The 21,620-nt window shown below is 40.6% G+C and overlaps 1 protein-coding gene and 1 long non-coding RNA gene across 2 annotated transcripts in view; one reads left to right on the top strand and one right to left on the bottom strand.

The window, feature by feature from the left end:
* The first annotated feature begins 942 nt into the window (after window positions 1–942).
* LOC132419655 (uncharacterized) overlaps window positions 943–21,620 on the top strand; it is a 42,657-nt gene continuing 21,979 nt past the window's right edge. Inside the window, exons 1-2 of the long non-coding RNA XR_009518220.1 lie at window positions 943–973; window positions 7,585–7,656. This is a non-coding gene — a long non-coding RNA (uncharacterized lncRNA). The remainder of the gene's footprint in view (window positions 974–7,584; window positions 7,657–21,620) is intronic.
* BUB1B (BUB1 mitotic checkpoint serine/threonine kinase B) overlaps window positions 9,953–21,620 on the bottom strand; it is a 57,760-nt gene continuing 46,092 nt past the window's right edge. The window contains exons 16-23 of the mRNA XM_060003548.1: window positions 21,159–21,292; window positions 20,720–20,860; window positions 20,264–20,364; window positions 17,811–17,960; window positions 16,044–16,186; window positions 12,978–13,149; window positions 11,879–11,985; window positions 9,953–10,457 (exon numbers count right to left, since the gene is read on the bottom strand). Of these exons, the coding sequence (XP_059859531.1) occupies window positions 10,226–10,457; window positions 11,879–11,985; window positions 12,978–13,149; window positions 16,044–16,186; window positions 17,811–17,960; window positions 20,264–20,364; window positions 20,720–20,860; window positions 21,159–21,292 (1,180 nt within the window). The 3' untranslated portion in view covers window positions 9,953–10,225. The remainder of the gene's footprint in view (window positions 10,458–11,878; window positions 11,986–12,977; window positions 13,150–16,043; window positions 16,187–17,810; window positions 17,961–20,263; window positions 20,365–20,719; window positions 20,861–21,158; window positions 21,293–21,620) is intronic.

The raw sequence follows: 21,620 nt of genomic DNA, 5'->3' as shown, positions 1-21,620 counted from the left end.
CACCCTTACTTGGAATACAGTGAATCATGGCTGAAAGGAATTCTAGAATCATCAGCCCTGCCCCGCCTTCTGCAGGTGAGAAAACTGCAGCCCCCAGAGATTAAGTGACTCAGCAAAGCCACAGAGGAAATTAGAGGCAGAGTCGGGACTGCAACTCTGCTTTCCTCCTCACAGGTCCGTTGTTCCCTTTGCGGCCCATGCAGCCCGTTCTAGGTCAAGCCCCGAGTGTGACGTATCTGTAATTTAGTCCAAGGCAGCAGCGGTGCTGTCACTGTGGGCATTTCTGCCTTTTACTCTTGGCTCCCAGGAAGTGGCAGCATGTGAATCAGCCAAAATGGTGTTTTTACAATAAAGTCTTTCACTTTACTCTCCATTTTGCTTTTGAAAATAGAGATATACCTAAAGCCTCAAAAGCAACTTGCCTCCTCTGTACCATTTTGGTGAGTCAGGTTCCGTTGGACTGACTGCTTACACCGAAATGTCCCACCGCATGGCTTTAAGCAAATCGTCTGGGGATGGGTTTGGAAAGGCCCTCTAACAGCGACGTCCTCACATTTTCGTAGATGCATGCTTCCCCAGCTTTCCTTAAGAATGACAAGTTTCAGAAACAAAGTCTAGGGTTCCAGCGTGTGGGAAAAATGCCTTTTTACTGCCAACTTTTTCTCGATCTTTAGATTCTTCCCCACACTTCCCGCCCCCCCCTTGTGCTGTGTGTATAGAGGGTGCTTCACACGGGCCTTTCTGACGGCTGTGTGGGCCTGTCACCGCCTGCCCACACTCGTCAGCATCTCTCGCCGCAGGGCCAGGAAGGGAGGAACAGGTCTGCCTGCCTTCACCCCCTACCATCCCAAGCTGGGGCAGGCTCCAGAAGGGAAGGGCTGGTATTAAGGGGCAGGTATTGTCACTGGGGCCTTTGTCCTGCGTTCCAGGGCTGGTATTACCTCAGAGGTGCCCCTCAGCCCTGGGCCTCCAGGTAAGAGGCAGGGGCCCCACCTTCAAGAGGTTTTCCCAAATGGCTTCCCACAGGGCAGGTGGGGTTCCCAGGGAGCAGATGCCTCCAGAGAACCCGCCCACCCTCCAAGGTGGTGGTAGCAAAAGGGAGAGTGACCAATCGAGTCCTGGGGGTGGTCCTCAGTGGGAAGGAAGCATCAGGGCCTTGTCAGATGCTTGGGCCCCTTCTGTGCCTCTCCTCCTGCCCTGCTCCTTCTCCCTCCTGTGGGTGTGGAGGGGGCAGGGAGGCCAGGGTAATCGGGTATTCTGGTAGCGGGGCAAGGTGTGTGGAAGACTCCTGGCAGAGGGCCGAGAGTGTGACTGGCAGAATTCTCTCCACCACACTCCATGGAGTAGGACAGCCTGCCGGGCTGCGTATTAGGGAATTTCTCCAGGAACTCTTCTTCAACAAAAGCAAATTGGAAAAGCCCAGGAGTTACTACTGCTGCCGGCCAACGGCCTTGCTGCCCTGCCACTGTCCCTCTGGCTTTGATCAGAAGGCCCAACGCTGGCCCTCTGCCTAGAAGCAAAGAGGGAATGACGAGGACTTCCGGTAGCCCAGGCTGGGCTGCGGAACCTGCCTGTACGCTGATGGGCAGGGGAGGTGGGGAGGAAGCCAAGGGGCCGCGGCATAGACTGAGGGAAGTCAGGGATTGTTCCCTGAGAAGCTGGTCTAGCGTCCCCCATGCTTCCACCCCACAGTGCCCCGGCTTCTGGGGCAACTGGGGGAAGCAAGAAGAAAGGGTAATAGGGTCGTGGCCAACGGGGAGATAGACCCAGAGAAGATGGCAGTGTTAGCAGATGGCCTGGGAAGCAGAAGGTGGGCACCACTTCGTATGGTCTTCCCTTCTTGCTTGACCCTTCTTACTTGCTGGAAGAAACCCAACTTATTTGGATGTATACTCTTCTCCTTCCTGTGTGCTCAGGGAAGGGCCCCTCCCCAGCACCAGCCCTAGGGGTGAATCTTGATTAGTTTAAACCAGTCTTGCTAATTTCCTTCCTTTTGCCAGGGATTGGTTTAGGCCCTAGGCATGTGACAACTGAGACAGGAGTGCAAGTTTGCTGGGAGTTTTTGGGAAAAATTTCCTTGTGCTGCTCCAAGTTGTAGAGCTTGCTGTGGTAGCCAACTGGGTTCTAGAAGGGGACCCAGCCTGAGGACAAAAGCCAACATGCTGAGGATGGCAGAATAGGTGGAAACAACATGGGTCTTCCATGAATTGCTGGGTTCAGGCTGTTATGTGAGATAACAGATATTCTTACCTTTTACGCTAGTTTCGATTTTCTGATTTTTGCAGCTGAAAACTACCCGATACAGACCAGCTCCAATCCCTGCCATGCCCTGATGGCTCCCAGGACACCCTAACCCATGCTGACCCTCACTTCTTCAGTGTCCTAACATATCTGCTCCATCTGCCTTACCTTGAGATTCCTTTGACTTACTTGTCTCGATATTCTCTTGGCTTTTAACCTGTAATATCCTGTTCTGCTAACTAAATTATAAACTCCCTGAAGGGAGAGAGCATGTCTTACATTTCTTTATATCCTTCATGGTGCCTGTCATTAAATGTGGAGCGCCAGTAGAGTTTAAAAACATTCATTGGCTAAACATCTTTGCCACATTCCAAGAGATTACTTGCTGTCCTGAAGGGGGTAAATGAACATTTATCAACAGAGTAAAACAGGAGTCGACAGGTTGCAGCTGAAGGCCTGAGTGAATAAGAATGTCAGGCATCTCCATTGTAGCTTAGATTCCACGACGATGGATTACACCAGCTCAGCTGCCTCCTGTGCCCAGCTCTGGGTTGGCTGTTGGGCAGACAGAGCCAAATCCACTGCTTGCCAGGAGCCATGAAATTTTCATGTTTAGCAACTATACTGTGTTATTAATTCTCACAACAGCCCTTTGGGGTAGAAGCCTCAGCACTAATTTATAGATGGCAGGTTGACCTGCCCTGATCAAGAAGCCAGTATGGGGCTTCCCTGGTGGCACAGTGGTTGAGAGTCCGCCTGCTGATGCAGGGGACATGGGTTCGTGCCCTGGTCCGGCAAGATCCCACATGCCGCGGAGTGGCTGGGCCCGTGAGCCATGGCCGCTGAGCCTGCGCGTCCGGAGCCTGTGCTCTGCCAACGGGAGAGGCCACAACAGTGAGAGGCCCGTGTACCGCAAAAAAAAAAAAAAAAAAAGCCAGCATGGAGCAGAACTGGGGTTGGAGCCCAGGTTTTCCAGTTCATGAATCGGATTTATAGGGCTTCCTATTTTCTGCCTTTCCTTTTTCCTACTAAGCAAGTGGTCACTTTTTATCCATTGGCTCAGGAGAGGGATGTAGCAGAGGGTAATACAGAAATAGTTCTGAAAGCCTAAGCTCTAGCAGCAAGAGTCTCAGGAAGAGACTAAATGTCTTGGCCTTAAATGGGGTGAGTAGACCCTGCTCCCTAAGTCAGAAAGTGCTTCCCCTGGTGGGGGAGAGGAGTGAGATACATCTGCAGGTGGCTAGAGGGAAGGGATCTGCATCTTGCTTCCCACTAATGTGGGCAGCAAGACCTGCCTGTTACATACTGTCAGAGCAAACAGGACCAGAGGCAGCATTTAAGATTCCTGTGCTCTGAAAATGGCACAGAAGCAGCAGAGAGCTGTGAGCCAGAGACCACCTTCGGACCGAAACAGCCTTGTGGGCTGATGACGGGACTAGACGGATCTTCCTGATAGCTTGGTACCTGGCTTATCTTGAGTCTGTCTTCTTAAAGTACAAACACTTGGTTCCCTGAAGGTCACTCCCAGTAGAAACTCATTTCCCCTTTAGATTAGATAACACCATGTTTCTTTCACCTACCTTTATTATATTATAGATTTAGCTGTACTCTGTACTTAAATTAATTCAAAAGACAGTAAGGCTCCAATCTAGCTGGGATTCTAATCTACTCCAGAGGTTTCTAGAGAACTTTAGACCACATTAGAACTAAATCAATACAAACATCTACAAGCACCTGTACTAAAAGCTTTATTTAGTTCTCAAAACTTTGTAAAGTAGGCACTCGGGTTATCCTCATTTCATAGAGGACAATACTGGCTTAGAGAGGATAAGTAACTTGTTCATTGTCACACAGCCAGGATTCAAACCCAGGCATTCTGGCTGTAGAGGCAGCATCTCTAACCATGTTATTAGCATTCGGTTTGGCACCACAGGCAAGGGGCCATCTCAATACTGAGGAGGTTCTAGCAGGCCCTGGGCTTGTGAAGTTGACCCCCTATAATGTGAGCACCACATGCAAGATGTAACTAGAGTGTAAGAAGACACAGTTCCTGTCCCACAGAGCTCAACTGAATTAGAGAGGTAAGGCATGTACATGTACCTGTGCAAGGCAACTGATGATACAACGCAGGCAGGTGCTATGGGGCTGCCCTAGTGGCCTACACCACTGGTCCACAAGCTAGGTAGGGTTCTGGATGTGCCTGCTTGGGTGAGTCCTGAGCAAGTGGCTTCCTTATCTGTTCAGTGACAGAGTAGTTGATCAGGAAGGTCTTTCCCAGCAATGCTAGTTAACGTCTGTCTGCTCTGCCTAGCTCCTATTTCTGTCTGCCTGATCCCCTAGATTCACTGGGACTCCTTGACTTGCTGTACCACACATGTACTCACCCTTAGCTGTCTCATTTCCTGGAAGGAGCCAGTCTCACTGAACCTTCATGTGTCATCCTTGTCAATATCTTTATCACTTTATTCTAGCATTACCAGTTTATTTTTCAATTTTGTTTTAAAATGCAAAAGCAAATGTATGTTCGTCTTTTTGTTCACAGATTTTAATGGGTATTTGTTTTTATGAAATGCCACCCTCACTTTGTTACTTGCAGGACTGAAGCAATTAAATAAAACGCATCACATGACCAGGCCAGTAAGATTAGACTACTTTGAAACTGCAGCATACACTGACTCACGTAACTGTTTCGAGTGAATGTGAGGCTGAATTATACACACACGGAAAATAAAGTACACACTTTGATGGAATAAACATACCTGTGAAAATAACATTTAATTTTGAAAAGAGTAAACAGTACAATGAAGTGTATCCTGATGTAAGGTCAGCAGTCGATTACAAGAGAAGGTTAAAGAAACACACACAAAGTGACACACTAGAAATGAAAGTGAGATTATGATTCCAGGCATATCTACAGCCTTTCCCCCCTCACCAAGACTCTAATACAGCTAGTTTTTGAACTTGTGGCCACTATTTTCCAACATTTTAATTCACTACTTATTTTTTTAACTCACTACGTATTTAATTCACTACTAATTTCTAGGACTATATAAAATTAATAGACACACAGTCCTTTGCTCACAAGGGGTTTGAGAACTAGCAGTGTGACTGGGCAACCACTGCTCCCCATGGAGAAGCCAATTTGAATTTAGTGGACAACACTGCTAGGCAGCTGAATACCTGCTGCAGGAGCCTCTAAAGAGCAAGACTACTGGAAGTAGTATGCTTTGACGGGAAAAAAGTATGTTTATAGACATTTAGCCTGAGTTCATCATTGTTTGTTCCTTTCTTAATCATACAATGTCAGTTTGTGGAAACTCAAGTTTTTATACGAGAGCCATAAAATGTATTTTGTTTTGAAAAAAGTCAAGTTTTATGTAATTCAATCCCTTATTCACAGACATAGGAAGTTGTAACAGTAGGAAGATAATTTTAGAAAGCGCACCTTGAATAGAAACATTATAAAACATTTGAACATGTATGAATTTTTAGCATACTAAAAATAGAAGTTTAGATATATTATCTTCAATAATTTAAAACTGTTTTCATGCTCTCATTTAAATTCCAAATTAATCTTGCTTTTATATTTGGATGATAAAGTCTCCCAAATTTCCCACTATAAAAACACCTAACACATATTAGGCGTTTTGTTTTTTTAATGTAGAGAAGGGAAAAGATGACAAAACCATAGCCCATAATTTCTTAGCCTAGATTATCCCATAGACATAAAAAAAAGTGATCAGAATGTTCAAAATGCTCAGAAATGCACAAATTGAAAAGTAAAAGCCTTTATTCGTTCCCCTCTCTACTCCACTCTCCTCAAAGGCAACCACTTTTTCCCCTCAGCTTTTTTTTTTTTTTTTTTAAACATAAGCTGAAATGTCTGGAATCAACTTTCAAAGCCTAACTCTACAGGCTCATGCCAGATTGGAAGATTGGGCACCAATCTTCTTGGCACCAATGCCAAGGCATCCCTGCCATCTACAGAAATCGTCTGACTTCACCTCTGCATTAGTTCCAGGACTCCTCTTTCCGCAGGGTCTGTCACATGGATTATCCCTCTGGGACTAATGAGCCTTGGAAGCAGGGAGGACAACTGTTACAAACAGTGCTTTATCTTTGAGCATCTGTGCCAATGCTTCTTTAAGATAAACTCTTAGGAAAAATTTCTCAGCTGAAGGGAATGAATATTTAAATTAAATAAACATTGCCAAATCACCTCCTAATAGTGTGCCAATTTGCACTCCCACTAATAACATGAGTACTTATTTCCCCTCACCCTCACAAACACAATTTTCAACCATTTACTATCTGAATGATGAAAATTTCAGGCTTATTTTGCATTTTATTTAATTAGGAATGAGAGTGAACAACTCACATGCTGGCCATCAAAATGTTTTTAGTGGACTGTTCATGCCCTTTGTCTATTTCTACTGGTTTTCAATTTTTTAAGCGAGTTCTTTGTACCTTAGGTAAAATAGTGCTTTGACAGTGCTCTAGGCACTGGGGTTAAAACAAGAAACAAAGTAAATCCCTGCCCTTAAGGAGCTTAAATTCTAGTAGTGGGATACAGGGGAGAAGAACAAAAAAAAATATATATATATGCTATGGAAAAAACAGGTGATAGGTGCTATGGAAAAAATAAAGCAGGGTAAAGAGGGATAGAGAGTAACAGCAGAACATCAGTGTGTGTATGGGATGCTATTTTGTACAGAATAGCCAGGGAAGGCCTCTGATAAGGTGGAGATCTGAGAAGACATCTGAAGGGGAGTAGGGAGTAATCCATGTGAAGTTATGGGAAAGAACATTCCAGGCAGAAGAAACAAAGCAAAAAGTTCATAAAGAGGGAAACTAGTTGGCATGTTTAAGGAACAGAAAGGAGGTAGGCAGGCTACAGTGGAGTGAGCAAGGAAAAGAGGAGTCAGGGAAGAGGTGAGGGAATAGCAGGGTTAGACCTGGTAGGGTTTTGCAGGCTGTGAGAAGTCTTCCGATTTTGTGCTGTGTGAGATGGGAAGCCATTGGAGGGTTCTGATTTGACTGGAGGTGGGCAGGGGAAGCAGAGAGACTAGTTATGAGACCTTGAGATAATGCAAGTGAAAAATGATGCAAACGTGTGGCAAGTAATTTTTCCTAGTTTGTGTTTAGGGGTTTTTTTTGGGGGGGGGAGGGGAGAGACAGGTGACTATGTTAGGTTTTATTTTTTTTATCTATTATAGTAATAAATAGCAATCTTCCTGGATAAATCTTGGTGTTATGTCACAGACAAAAAATTACAAAGTCATCTACTATTTTATATTTTCAGTTTTTTACATTAACATTTTTGATCTACATTTTTTTTTGCAGGTAAGCTGTGAAACAGGAAAGACCACTGCATATGGCTGTGCAATTTATTTACAAGGGTACCAGGTTGAGAGGGTAAGTGCGGACTGAAATCCAGTCAAGCTATGGTGCACAGGGAGGTACTAAATCCACTAGAGGAAGGGGACTTCTAATTTGCACAAAGGTGCTGTATGAACTAGTGGTGGCGCTGGTGATAGAGTTCAAACTCTAATCCATTATTTCAACACCAGTTTTCTGAAATGCCACCTTTATCCTATTAAATATTCATAGCTTCTTGTGTCTTTGGTGGAAACAAGAACCTCATTAAGGTCGAAGTTTGCCATATTAAAAATTTTTTTAAAAACGCATCTTCCTCACTAGGGAAATCTTACTTTTATGAGCCAGACTGGAAGTGAATTTGGTATAAGAGTTGGTGCAGCTGGAGGAAGAATTCCTCTTTTCCAAATGCAACAGACAAGAAGCATTTCTTTGCTGTCTTTGCTTAAAGATTTTAGCCTGAACACGAGTCATTTCAAAGTGCTTTGTGCTAACCCTCTGAAAGGCTTTCTTATCTACCTTGAGATAATAGCCCAACTAACAGTCTAAAGTCCTAATGCTAAAGGAAATCTTTTTATTTCCAGATTCAGGTTTGGCATCAGTTAGAGCACTCTGACTTGGGTGGAAGGTTTCTTGTACAGCTGCCACAGGGGGATGAGGGTTCTAACAGTGGTAGAAGATTAGTGGATGTACACTTTGTGAATGGTGAGGCGCTATATATTCCATGGTCTCTTTTCAAACAAAAGTGAAGATCCTGTCTTTTCAGCTATGTTCTTTTTCTCAGGTCTATCGTTAGGCTATTTCTGCCTTAGTGAGACAAGAAATAAGAACCATTTGAAGCTTCAGCCAACAAATAGAGGCTTCCGCTTCCTTCTCCCAAGACAAACAACATAAAATATAAGGAAAACGGAAATGTGCCCGCTTTGTGGTTTTATGCTCAGGCAAAGAGAAAACAAAGACATCATAGGTCCTAACTGGTCAGGTATTATTTTCTCCCCTCTACGAAGAAAGGTCAGGATTGGAGGGGATGGGGAAAGGAGGAAGAGGTAGCAAAATAGTTGCAAGTTCTCTAATAAATTAGCTTCCTCAGATTTTCCTCCCTCTCCTCAGACTGGACTTTCAGAATCAAAGCTTTATCCATAAAGCACTGGTTTGTCAGTCTTGCTGTCAAGGTTGCTGAAAAATTCACTAGATGGTAGCTAAGCCTATGTTGAGAAAGAATCTAAATTTACCATCCAGCCTCAAATGACTTTATGTGTCAAAGAGGTGGATTGAGAAATGAGGAGAGGAGAGCAGAGCAGAGGGGTAGATGGGTTCGATTACATAAAAGATACAGATATATAATTTCATATCCTTAGTTGTATAAGAAGCAAACATGAAAATGTTTGAAAAATCATATTTTGGTTAAGAGCAAAAAATTTCTAAGTTGATTATCCTTCAGAGCCAAGTCATGTTTCAGTGCTTCAACTATATATGCTTAAATATTTTTAGCTGAGATATACTTAGAATCTTCTGCTTTCCAGCAATCTTAGAGCAGTAACAGTGACAACTAGTGGAAAAAAAAAAAATCAGGCACCAGCATAGAGGCACATTTGATAATTTTGATATTTAGATATGAAATAGTTAATTTTCATTGCCCTTTTCTACCAATTTCCTTCCCTATACCCAAGACCTGGTGTAATTCATGCTTCTGTTTAGCAGTCTAATACTTCATTTAGACCTATTCTCTCCCAAATGATTCCATGCTTCAAAGTCATCTTTTTATTCTAAAATTCTGCCTCTTCAAATCTTCCAAACAACAAAATCTCCTTCTATTCCTTCATTAACCGTGCCCCCACCAAGTCATTTTGCATGTAACAGAATGGTAATTATTCCATTTCTGAAAGGTTGCTAAAGCCCATTCAAAACCTTTTCTTTTCTAACTCGCACAGCCCTAATCAAGAGACCGAGCAGCAGCACTGCTAGATTATGTAAGTAGACCAAGGGGCTTGGTGGATAAAAAATGAAAACATTAAAATATAATAAAAATAAACAATTTTGCCCCTTGAAATTTAAGAAAATTTGGCCTTGTGTAAACCATTTTATCTGCTTTTCAATCTAGACCATTTAGTGGAAGGTCAGGAACACCTAAAGGAATGGTTGGCTATTCTGTCTCGTTACGATCCTATCATAACAGTTCCAAGTCTAGAATATATACATTTCCATGGTAAAGTAGCGCCTGTCTGCAAAATCAGGCCATTTATTACCTTAGTTAGCAAAAAGTAGATGAGATGTTAGAAGCACAAATTTAACAAATACTATTTTATTATTTACAAAATACATAGTGATTATAAGGGCAGAGGTCACAAATTACAAACGGGAAAAGTACAGAGAAAAGTTGAGACAAATGCATTAAATGACAACAAGGTACCCATTAACGTGGAATCCATTTAGAATAAAACAGTTCTTTGTTAAAGTTAGACAAGGCCAAGAGGCGGTACCTTGTTGAGTAGAAAATGCCAGTTACCTAGAAATATACTTCTACCAAAAAGCAGAAAAGTGTTAGTAGTGTACCTAAATTAAGTCATAGCATATACAGGTCCAGTGTTCCACAGTACCACCATCGGTTTTAGGCAGGAATCTGCGAGAGACTTGACTGCCCATCTTGCTGGAAGAGGAAAGCCCCAGGACTGATTAACTTCCCTACCTTCCATAAAGCTTTGTTCAGGTGACTTTGGAATGTGGCGTCAAACACCCCATTCATTTCTGCTGCAAGTTCCCTCAGAACAGACACTGTGGACTCATCACTGGCATTCAGAATCCGCACAAAGAATTTATTCCACAGTTCACCACCTTTTAGCCTAAAAATATATAAAACCATTTTCATCAAGATTAGGCATATAGGAGTTAGAATTCTTTCTGTGTTTAACTCAGTGGTACATTTATGCACCAACATGATTTAAGGTAATACCTAACTCTAGGGTTAGAGATCATTCAAGTAGTGTCCTTTGAAAACCCAAGGTCAAACTACAAAAAAAAAAAGAAAAAAGAAAAAAGGCTACCATAGTGGGAAGAGCCATAATATAATGCACATAAAGGGAAAGAAAATCTTTCATCTGAATCTATAAATTTCCTCCACGTACTAAGATGCAGCATTTCTCTTCTACAAATAGAAGAAAGACGAAATTTGTCTCCTCTCTTCTAACTTTTCTAAAGTCTAGGTCATTAGAAAGACTACAGCTTCCTCTCTCCCCCCGCCCAGGGGTTTATTACCTTCACAACCTTCTCAGAAACCTAAGCTCAAGTGAAGTAACTACTGCTTAAGTCTATGATGTTTGCACCTTTTTTTTTTTAAAGATCAGAGAAGCTTCTATTATTGTAAAAGGCAAGGCCGTTAGGAAACCCCACCTGACCCCACTTACTTCTGTTTGTGTAAGACCCACCTAGGACCATAACCAACTGGAGATAACCTGAATCTATCCTATATGCCTTACATTATATTTTAAACCTATTTTGAAAGTACATGTTAGAGACAAATAAGATTGGCCAAATTCTGAATTAAATAAAGAAAAAAATACAATTCAATTGTTGGCAGGGGAAAATGGAGGTGAAGGGGTGTTAAATTTTCAACACTGATTTTTCTTTTCTTTAAGTGATAGATTGGTAAGCTTATTCTGCGAAGTTAATAGCTATGATAAGGTAAGGGAGAACATGGGATATTTAATAAGTATTATGAGCAGGCCTGAGGGAGTACTAAGGTTCTGAGACCAAGCAGCTGTTATTAAGAGAGCATTTACTTCCTCACCAAGGAGATTCAGTTCTCTGCTTTGGTTTCACCCATTCATTAAATAAATAATAGCCTAAAATTAGTATGTAATTTAGAAATTTAGCTTTCTTCAAGAGATGCTTATTAACTTTTGACAAAAGCTATTAAAAACGGCCATAAGACTAACACCAATTGATTAGAAAATTATTCTCATAAAATGTTTCTATTAAGCCTTCTAAATTGAGAGGCTTCCATACTCTAGTCACGGTTTATATGTCTATGATACATCTGGGTCCAGAATGATGTCCTGAAGTCCGAATAGCTAGATTCCCATTTTTAATGAACAATTCCTTTGTCCTGCACAAGGTGCTCCACTGATACTCTAATGAAAACTGGTTAAAATTAATGAAATCATGGCATTTGGACTATGAAACCAAGGCTGTCAAAGCAGAGAGCACCCAAGATAAAGAGAACATTATTTGGACAGGCAAAGACCCTGAAACCACCAATACTTACTCAGAAATATTTTGGCTAAGTCTCCAGAGGGACCCATCCCAGAAGACCTGCAGGTGTTCCTTGAACAATAGTAAATGTGCTAAATCTGCTATACCAAACAGATCTACCTGAAATCACAAAAAGCACCATCAGCTACAATCATTCTCTGCTATTGTCATGGCAATTTATTTATGTAGGAAGTTGACAGGTATCATAGTGCTTAGCTAAGTTTATTTTATGATATACATTTTAGTAGACTGTTCCTTATCCTTACAGTAAAGAGAGAAACTCCCCAAAGAAGTGATCAGTAGAGCCAACTCTAGGAATTATCCTAGAACAAAAGATGACAAATAGGGCTTCCCTGGTGGCACAGTGGTTGAGAGTCCGCCTGCTGATGCAGGGGACGTGGGTTCGTGCCCCGGTCCGGGAAAATCCCACATGCCGCGGAACGGCTGGGCCTGTGAGCCATGTCCGCTGAGCCTGCGCTCCGCAACGGGAGAGGCCACAACAGTGAGAGGCCCACGTACCACAAAAAAAAAAAAAAAAGAAGACAAATATATCTGGACTGTCAAATTCAAATTTGTACACCTACTAAATTTGCATGGACTCTAGCTGTGATCTAAATGTGTTCTACATGACTAGTTCAGGGCTATGCTACATATTCAGTCAGCAAAATGCCATATATCCAGAGCTGAGTCAGAAGGGATTTCTGCATATAATGCCACCATATAAAACACTTTATATTTCTCCTAATGTCTTTTTATATACATTATTGCATTTAATCCTCACAAGAATTCTGATGTAAACAGAGCTGATTATTATCTTTATTTTACAGAGAAGATCACAGAAAATGATTTACAAAAGACAAGACAGATAACTGGTAGAAATGGCCCTGACACTTAGGTTACTGAGTTAGTCATGTGTCTGCACGTGTATGTGTAAATTCTTCAGTATTGTGACAGAAAAATGGTACATTTTGCTTGACTTGGTGATATCTGAAAACTAGGTCATCTGTTCCAGGAGAGACAATATCAGTAAACACTAGCTTTCCTGGCTTATCTAGGTAAGAAAGAGATTAAGAAGCCCTCTCCACATTTGCTCAAGCTTGTTTTACACTTACCTGGTAGGGAGAAGAACAGTTAGCCAGGATCTTTTGTCCTTCCAGGATCTGTACAGTCCGAAAGCCGCTGAGGTTAAAAACATCTAGCTGTGCCCTAAGGTCAACACTGTAGGAAAAGTCCACTATCTTCAAAGCTTGATCGTTCTTATTACAATCATAGGGATCGTGGATTCTAAGCCCAGATGTAAGAGAAGGAGGTAATAAAAATAGGCCATGAAAGAAACTGCATAGCTGGTCTTTAAAAAAAAAAGAAGAAAGAAAAAAAAGGAGGTACTGCAGGTGTGCCTTAGCTATGCCAATAGCTCCCTCCAGTGGTTAGTTATGAAAATGCACCTGTAAGAGCAGTGGCAGTATCCACCCAACTGGGGAACGTTAAGATGAGTTTAGTGACCCAAGCTATATCTAAGCCATTGTGCATGGCCACCACAGAACATTTATCAAGTTTCCATATTATATAAACTAAATACTGGAAGTAGACTGCAGGCCTCTGTCTTGCACTGAACATATTGACATATATAACAGCAATGATTCATACACTGACAAGAATTATGATGGAGGAAATTAAGCTTTGATAGATGTCACAGTCTTTCTTGTTTACTATTAGATTAGGCTTTCCGAGTGTCATTCAGATCCCTCCTTCCCAGAGTTTAACTGAAAACAACATAAGGCTGTTTTTTGGTAAAGTGATACCTTTACAAAATACTGTAAACCATCCTGTTTATATTAAATTAATACCATACTGTCTTCCTCTTATATGTGATTCCAATCCTGTTTCCTTACAAAAAAAAAAAAAGAGAGAAAAGAACTTTATAGCACTAATTCACTATTGATTTTCCTCAGGCTTATCTATTCCGTGTAATAAAGCTATTCTCCAAAGAGATATAGGAACTATTTATGTGAGGAAAAAATGGATTATTTTTGTGTTCCTTCTGTTTCTCTGCTTTCTCAGTTGGTGTTTTCAAATCCCTGATGGATATCAGTGGCAGGTCTTATATTCCTAAATATAGGCTTTGATTAATCCTATCACATATACCTCCACAGCACAGAATGATCTATTTTACTTTAAAATTTATGATTCCTTACTACAACTTGTTTTTGGCCATCATAAAACTATAATTCCCAAATGTTTTCAAAACTTGGGAGAGGTAGGAAAAATGTTTCTGAGAATAATAAAAAGAAGCAGGAAGGTCTCCTAGCTCTCTAATCATCCATTCACTGTTACCCTGGGCAAGACATTCCACTTTTTTGGATCTCATTTTACACACACACACACACAATGTAGAAACTGCATTAAATGATTTCAAAAGGCTCTTTCACACAGACATAGAGAATAGACTTGAGGATATGGGGAGGGGGAAGGGTAAGCTGGGATGAAGTGAGAGAGTAACATTGACATATATACACTACCAAATGTAAAATAGATAGCTAGTGGGAAGCAGCCGCATAGCACAGGGAGATCAGCTCACAGCTTTGTGACCACCTAGAGGAGTGGGATAAGGAGGGTGGGAGGGAGATGCAAGAGGGAGGGGATATGGGGATATATGTATACATGTAGCTGATTCACTTTGTTATACAGCAGAAACTAACACAACATTGTAAAGCAATTATACTCCAATAGAGATGTTAAAAAAAAAAGGCTCTTTCAATTCCTTGTGCATCTATATGAAATTTCCTATCAAATTTGAAAAGTTGTGACAAAGTAAAAGGCAATGTCCCTTCAACACTATGTGGTTTCCTGGAGTCCTCTAGTGACTGAGAGAAGGATATTTGAATACACAGCATACAAATGCCTAATCCCAAAAAGGCTTAGAAAATCTCTTTGCTTACAATTTCCATGAAAAGTCCTGAGAACTCTAGCACTATCCTCTGAAATTTCAGTGCTGTGAAATAGAATGAAAATAAAAACTATACCAGGGGTTCTCACATTTGGAAACATATGGGGAGATATTTGGTGATCACAATGGCTGGGGGATTGTAACTTGTGTTTGGGTGAGAGGTAGTTACGGGGAAATAGATATAAAACATCCTGACATGCTTGGACCAGACCTGCACAAAGAATTATCTCATCCAAAGTACCTATGGTGCCCTGGATGAGAAATGCTGCTGTATTATGCCTGGGGAAGCCTTTAGGACTCTGCCATCTCAGGAAAGAAGGTAGGATGCTCTAGTTTTTTTGGTTATAACTGCAGAAATACATTGAAGGTTCTTTTAATTTCCATGCCAACTATGATTTAGAGTCTAATTCAGTTTCTTCTTACAGAATAAGTAGTCAGGAGAAATGTAAAGAATGATTCCAGCTTTTAGTGTACACGAATGACCTCAGAGAGAAAGTTAACTGCTTACCCAAGTCACAGGCTTGGGGCAGACAAAGCATCTTTAAACCAGACTGCTTCACTCAAATACCAAGAGATCAATGCCCATTATTAGACAGGTGTGTTGGTCCTCTAGTCCTTTCCATAAAACAAAAATTGTTGAGCATCTTTGCCTTGTTTATGCCTCAATGTTGTCTGTATTTTCTCAGTTCTTAGTATTTGGGCTTCATTTCTTATTTCCTGCTCTGTGCTCACCCCTTGAACCTGATGGCTAAACTGGATGTAATTTGAACACTAAGCCCCTTTTCTTGGCATGGTTTGCATTTGCACTCTGGTTTTACCTACTTCTCTTGGCAATTACCTCAATTTGGTGTGACTTAAGCTTTGGCCTTTGAAACTGAGCAGTGCCTCAGTGTTGCTAGCATCCTTGCTAGCTCCGCACTGGTCCCACACAAAGAAAGACTAGACAATCTACTTCACATTTCCCCAAATATTCACATTTTACATCTCTTCTTGACAAGAATCATCACGATGGAGTCGTTAATTCTTTTTTTCTGGATTTTTTCATCAACGTGTTTTTTTTGGTTGAATTCTTTTAAACTATTCCCAGTGACTATTGACTTTTAGGTAGCAAATATTCTCTTAACGTACTGTGTTCATTAATATGGCATTTATCAAAAGGCAAAAGAGAATGGCAACTATCCATGTTTTACGACAAAGCTGACAGAATTATGAGAGAATGAAAAGGACCAACCTGTTTCTAAGAATCAGACTCCTTGGACTCAAGTCACCATGGACTATTTCTGCTTTGTGTAGTTTCTCCATCATTGTCAAGAGGTTACAAATAATCAACACTATCATTTCATGGGTAATAAATTCACTGTATTGAAGAAGATCCTGGAAATAGAAGGACAGAAAACTATTTCTTAATTTGGGGTGACTTATACTCAATACCTTGCTTACCACTGCCCTGTACTCTTCCTTGTTGTTCTCTATTAGAATGTCAGCTCCTTTGTAGGTTGGGTTTTTGTCCCATTTTTAATAATGCTGCTCTCCAATTAGATTGTTTATAAGGATTTAATGAAATAATGGATGAAGAGCATCAAGGGTGAGCCTGGCCCATAATAGGTACTCTATAAATGGTAGTTTTAAAATACCATCATTCCAACCATTTTGGAGAATTTGTATTACCATCAAAATTGCAGCAAAACCATCACTATGTTGTACACCTGAAACTAATATAACATTGTCTGTCAACTATACTTCAATTTAAAAAGAGATGAGAAATAAAAAACTCGGAAACACTAAACTAAAAAAAGGCAGTAAAACTTTCTTAAGAACATTCCAAAGAATAAAATGATATATTGTGGGGAGTTCCCTGGTGGCCTAGTGGTTAGGATTCTGGGCTTTCACTGCCAAGGGCCTGGGTTCAATCCCTGGTTGGGGTACTGAGATCCCGCAAGCCGTGTGGTGTGGCCAAAAAAGATATATTGTGTTTGGGTTCCAAAAATGATCCAGGGGGAAAATATAGATAGAACAAGAGTGGCAAAAATAGACCTCTGGTTTCCATTCCCCACATAAGGAGCTTGGAAGTTACTACTGTCCTAACATGTAAAAAGCTGAGCCAGCTGAAAAATCAACAACTCCTTTAGGATCTGTAAGCATAGGGGGGCCCCACATTTTTGTGAACTTTACCTCCAGGAGCCAGACCAGGTTCTCACAGTAAATATCACAGAAAAATTCCCCTAGTGCTTCCAGCAGCGGGAGGGGGAAAAAGAACCATTTGAAATAGGCCACAGCACTCTGTTCTTTTTAACAAGGCCTGCCTTCAGGGGAAACTAGTTAACCAGAGCCTAACCTGCTGGGGCATTTTCAGAGCCTACCTGACCTGGGGAAGGGAAATACACAATTCCAGCCCACTCCAGCCATCTTGTCCTACCTAAGCCGGGTAGTGGCGGGTATGGGGGTAGGAAACTGAGAAACTTGTGAAGTTCACAGTCCAAAGGCATAGGCTCGCTGCAAAAGACGATGAATCATAGCACTGTACAACACCTTCCCTCCCCTTACACCTCATCATCATATTACTAAAGGCCTATTTACAGTAGCTCCTTTTACCCAGTACATCATGCCTGGCTATCAAGAAAAAATTACAAGGCATACCAAAAAGCAAAAAATGCAATTTGAACAAGGATCAAAACCAGACATGGCAGGGATGTTGGAATTACCAGACCAGGAATTTAAAACAAAAGTGGACATGAGCTGGTGATGGTCACAGTTAGATGACCAGGTCATTACACAATTCTGTCTATTTTTATATGTTTGAAAATTGACATAATAAAAAGTTAAAGGAGGTTCTTGGTCAAAATAACTTGGAAAAAGAAAACAATGCTTTAAACTCATAATTTAATTGGTCTATTTCTAGAAGATTAACAGGAATTCTGTACTAAATTCCTTTGCTAAATGGAGCACAAATCTCTCTACTTGAGGACTTTAAATGATATGTTTTCATATTATTGCAAACCTGAAGGGTGAAGCAGTTTATATATTGGTGCCAAACAATACAGCCATCTTGGTATTGATAACAGATACACAAATTATCACACTCCTCATTTAAACGTTCCTTTAACTTGAAGTTGATATAAAAGTCCCATGGGACAGGTTGGGAAGATACCTGTAAGAAAATATATTTTAAAAATAAGAGTCATTAGAATCTATGGTTATAGTTGGCAGAATGAAAACATTCCCTCCAGCCCTTCCTATATCCCAACAGAAATAATAGTAATGGGATATTTTAAAAGGTAGAAATCTATAATAAAGGATGGAGCATGCAGGAAATTCTGAAAGCTGGAAAGAGAATAATAAGAGGTAACAGTCCACTTAACAGACCCAAGAAAGCTGATTCTAGCAGTGGAGAAAGCTGAAAGCAACCATATTTATACTACAAGACCATCTCCCTATAATATAAAACTGGTGGCACTAATTACCTATGGAAGTAAGGGTGAAGGTGGAGCTAAACCAGGGGTGGTTGAACTCTGTAAAGAGAACATCAGTCCCCAGACTCCCCTCCTGCTCCTGTAGCCCAGCCTAGCCCTGCCTCTCTCTCATTCTTGAAGACCAGAAGTTTATTCCTAGAGAATATAAAACAGAAGGGCTCTGGACTAGAGGACACCGTGCATTGTTGAGGGTGGGAATACCATATGGAGAAGAGGAAAAAGTTTATTATATGTCAAATGTTAGGATGCATCTTCCTGCCCCTCTACTCTCCAGACTAACTTCCCCATGCAGCTTTCAGGAGGCTAGCAGCCAGGATTACATGCTCTAGGCAGGAAACCAGAAGTTTTCTCTAAGGAATCTGATAAGCTCAAAAGACCCAAAGATTGAGGATTTTCCAACAAAATGGCCAAGTGAGATCACTGTACAGTGAAGTCTACAGCTGTCAAGGTCCCACCATATAACAGAGATTTCAACTGGCTTTCTAGCATCCCACACTTAAATATGAAGAGACAGCCAAAGACTTGAAGAAAGCCTCTAATATGAAAGACAGAGATCAAAACAGACAAAAGGAAACAGATGATGCAGGGAGAAAAAAAAAATTAAAGTATCATTAATATACTCAGAGAGATAAGGAATATTTTATCTTTGAAACGAAGAACAGAATGCTACAAAGAAAGAACATTAAATACATGATAAAAGAAATGAAAAACCCAGTAAAAAGACTGAAAATAAAGTTGACAAAACATTCAGAAAGTAAAGCAAAAAGACAAAGAGAAAATAGGAGAAAAAAAGATAAGGTTTTTAAAGAATCTGTCCAGGAGACCCCAAATCCTAATAAAAGGAATTCTAGAATAAGTGAACAGAAAAGACTGGGGGGAAGAAATAATTTTTTCTTTGAAGATAATTTCTCAGAACTGAAGGAGTCTCCAGATTGAAATGGCCATCAAGTGCCTAGCATATGGGTGAAAATACACTTTCACCAAAGCATGTAATTGTGAAATTTCAGAATGCTGGGGACAAACGGAAGATCCTACAAGGATCCAGAGAGAGGGGGAAAAAAAAAAATCACACAGAGAATGGCAAAAGATTTTAAAAGCAAGGTTAGAAGCCAAAAGCTAATGGAGCTTATCTTCAAAATTCTAAAGAAAAAAAGTTTTGAACCTAGAATTCTAATATCCAGCCAACCTACCAATCAAATAAAGATGTGGAATAAGAAATTTTTTGACATGCAAGGTTTCAAAAAATTTACATCCTATGCATCCTTTCTCAGGAAGCTACTAAAATATGAGGACTTAAACCAAGAAAGAAAAAGAAAATGGGATCCAACGTAACTAGGCATTCGATATAAAAAAGAGGTCATGTGAATCCCTGGAATGATGGTGAATGGAAATTTCAAGGTAATGTAGTGTGTGTGTGTGTGTACGTGTGTGTGTACGTGTGTGTGTGTGTGTGTGTACGTGTCAAGCCTAGAATGTAACTTGTCCAGATTGGAGTGAGCCAAAAAATTTCAGATGTCCTCAAAAAGATAAAATTGATGTAACACCTGACATGTTTGGACACATTGAGAGATTTATACAATACCCTCTCATTTTTTTTTTTTTTTGTGGTACGCGGGCCTCTCACTGCTGTGGCCTCTCCCGTCGCGGAGCACAGGCTCTGGACGCGCAGGCTCAGAGGCCATGGCTCACAGGCCCAGCTGCTCCGCGGCATGTGGGATCCTCCCGGACTGGGGCACGAACCCGCGTTCCCTGCATTGGCAGGCGGACTCTCAACAAATGCGCCACCAGGGAAGCCCTACCCTCTCATTTTTGATATCTCATCTTGGCATATAATGGTGAGTGATTTCTTTATGCATCACTGACTTTCCTATAAGGAAGCTTATAGACTATGAGAAGGATCTTATGGTACCATGGGGTCACAGTTACTGCTTCAACCAACATTATTTACAAAGAAATTGAAATGACAGAGAATCAGTCCCACCTTTATTATGGTTAACTCTGCAGAGTTTCTTGGCGTCACCCAGAATAATTTGTAGTCTTCACATATCAGGTATTGTTGTTTAATGCAATAATCCTCATTATCTGTTGAGAAGGTTTGATTCCATTTCAAAATCACTGTGAATATATATAGCCCCCTAGCTTTTACTTCCTGGCTTAAGGGCTAAAGGCACTCACTTTATATTTGCCAGTTAGTAGCATCTAGAATACTTTTCAAAATCATTTGTTAAAAACTGAAAGAGGGGATAAAAAAATTGAAAGAGGGGAAGACAGAATTCCATTGTTACTGGGACATGAACTTATCAATGTGTCAACTCCTATAATGTTGTTTCTTACATTCTAGAAATATTGATTGTACTTAAGCATCAAATTCAAGTACAAATAATCACTTATTTGTATACTGTCATACACAAAAGGACATGCATTCAACGATACTTACCTAATTCAATTTCCTTCTCTATTTCTAAATTAGGCATTGGTTTATCTTCTACAAAAAACTCTGTAGAGGTACTCAGCTCTGGTAGGGATTTTAGCAGCTGTCTGCGATACTGTGAACACCAGGGTGACTGAGTAGGGCTGTCTGCGGGAAAAAAAATGTTCAAAAAAAATTATTCCAAAACTTAAAATGGGTATTATAACAGAGGAGGGGGAAAAAAAAAACCATGATTGCATGATCAATACTGCTAACCTAACAAGACTCATCTATCTCAGGTCTTTATGATACCGAATTCAGTTAGTACTCACCTATTCTAGAGATTTCACAATTTATGGCAACTTTTCTAGAGAAGAAATACTTATACCTCAGTTTGCTCTGATAAATAAGTGTTCACTGGACATGGATATAGATATTTGTTTACAAATGGTATATATGAACCTACCTGCAGTCTCACTAGTGAGCTCCAGTTTCTCAGGAATTTGAAGACATTTGATGGAGGAGGTGCTTGTAACTGAGGCAGAAGATCCAGAGAACCCAGAGGAGTGTGTGGCTTCACCGCTGTCTTCAATAATTGGGCTGAAAGAACCACAGATCAGTCAATCCTCAAGGGGGTAATTTATATCAACTTATCTTTATTATACTTTTATTTGCTATTCAATAGCCTCAATTTTAAAGTCCATTATTTTCCTGAAAAAAAAAAAAGATTCATAATCAGAATCTAGGTAACTTTATCTACTCTGGTTGAAAATCAACGCCAAGCATTAAATTTATGTTTTATTAACCTAATCTATAGGAAATGCCTTCTTCTACGTCTATTCTAAACTGACTGAGAAAAACTAAGACACTAACTTCCTTCCTCTTTATCCTTTCTTTGGACTTTTTAACTCTTCAATAAGCAAAGGTC

Source organism: Delphinus delphis, chromosome 2, assembly GCF_949987515.2.
Source record: "Delphinus delphis chromosome 2, mDelDel1.2, whole genome shotgun sequence".
Classification (NCBI taxonomy): domain Eukaryota; kingdom Metazoa; phylum Chordata; class Mammalia; order Artiodactyla; family Delphinidae; genus Delphinus; species Delphinus delphis.
The sequence above is the reverse complement of the archived record's forward strand: the minus strand, read 5'-3'. Positions and strand labels throughout refer to the sequence as shown.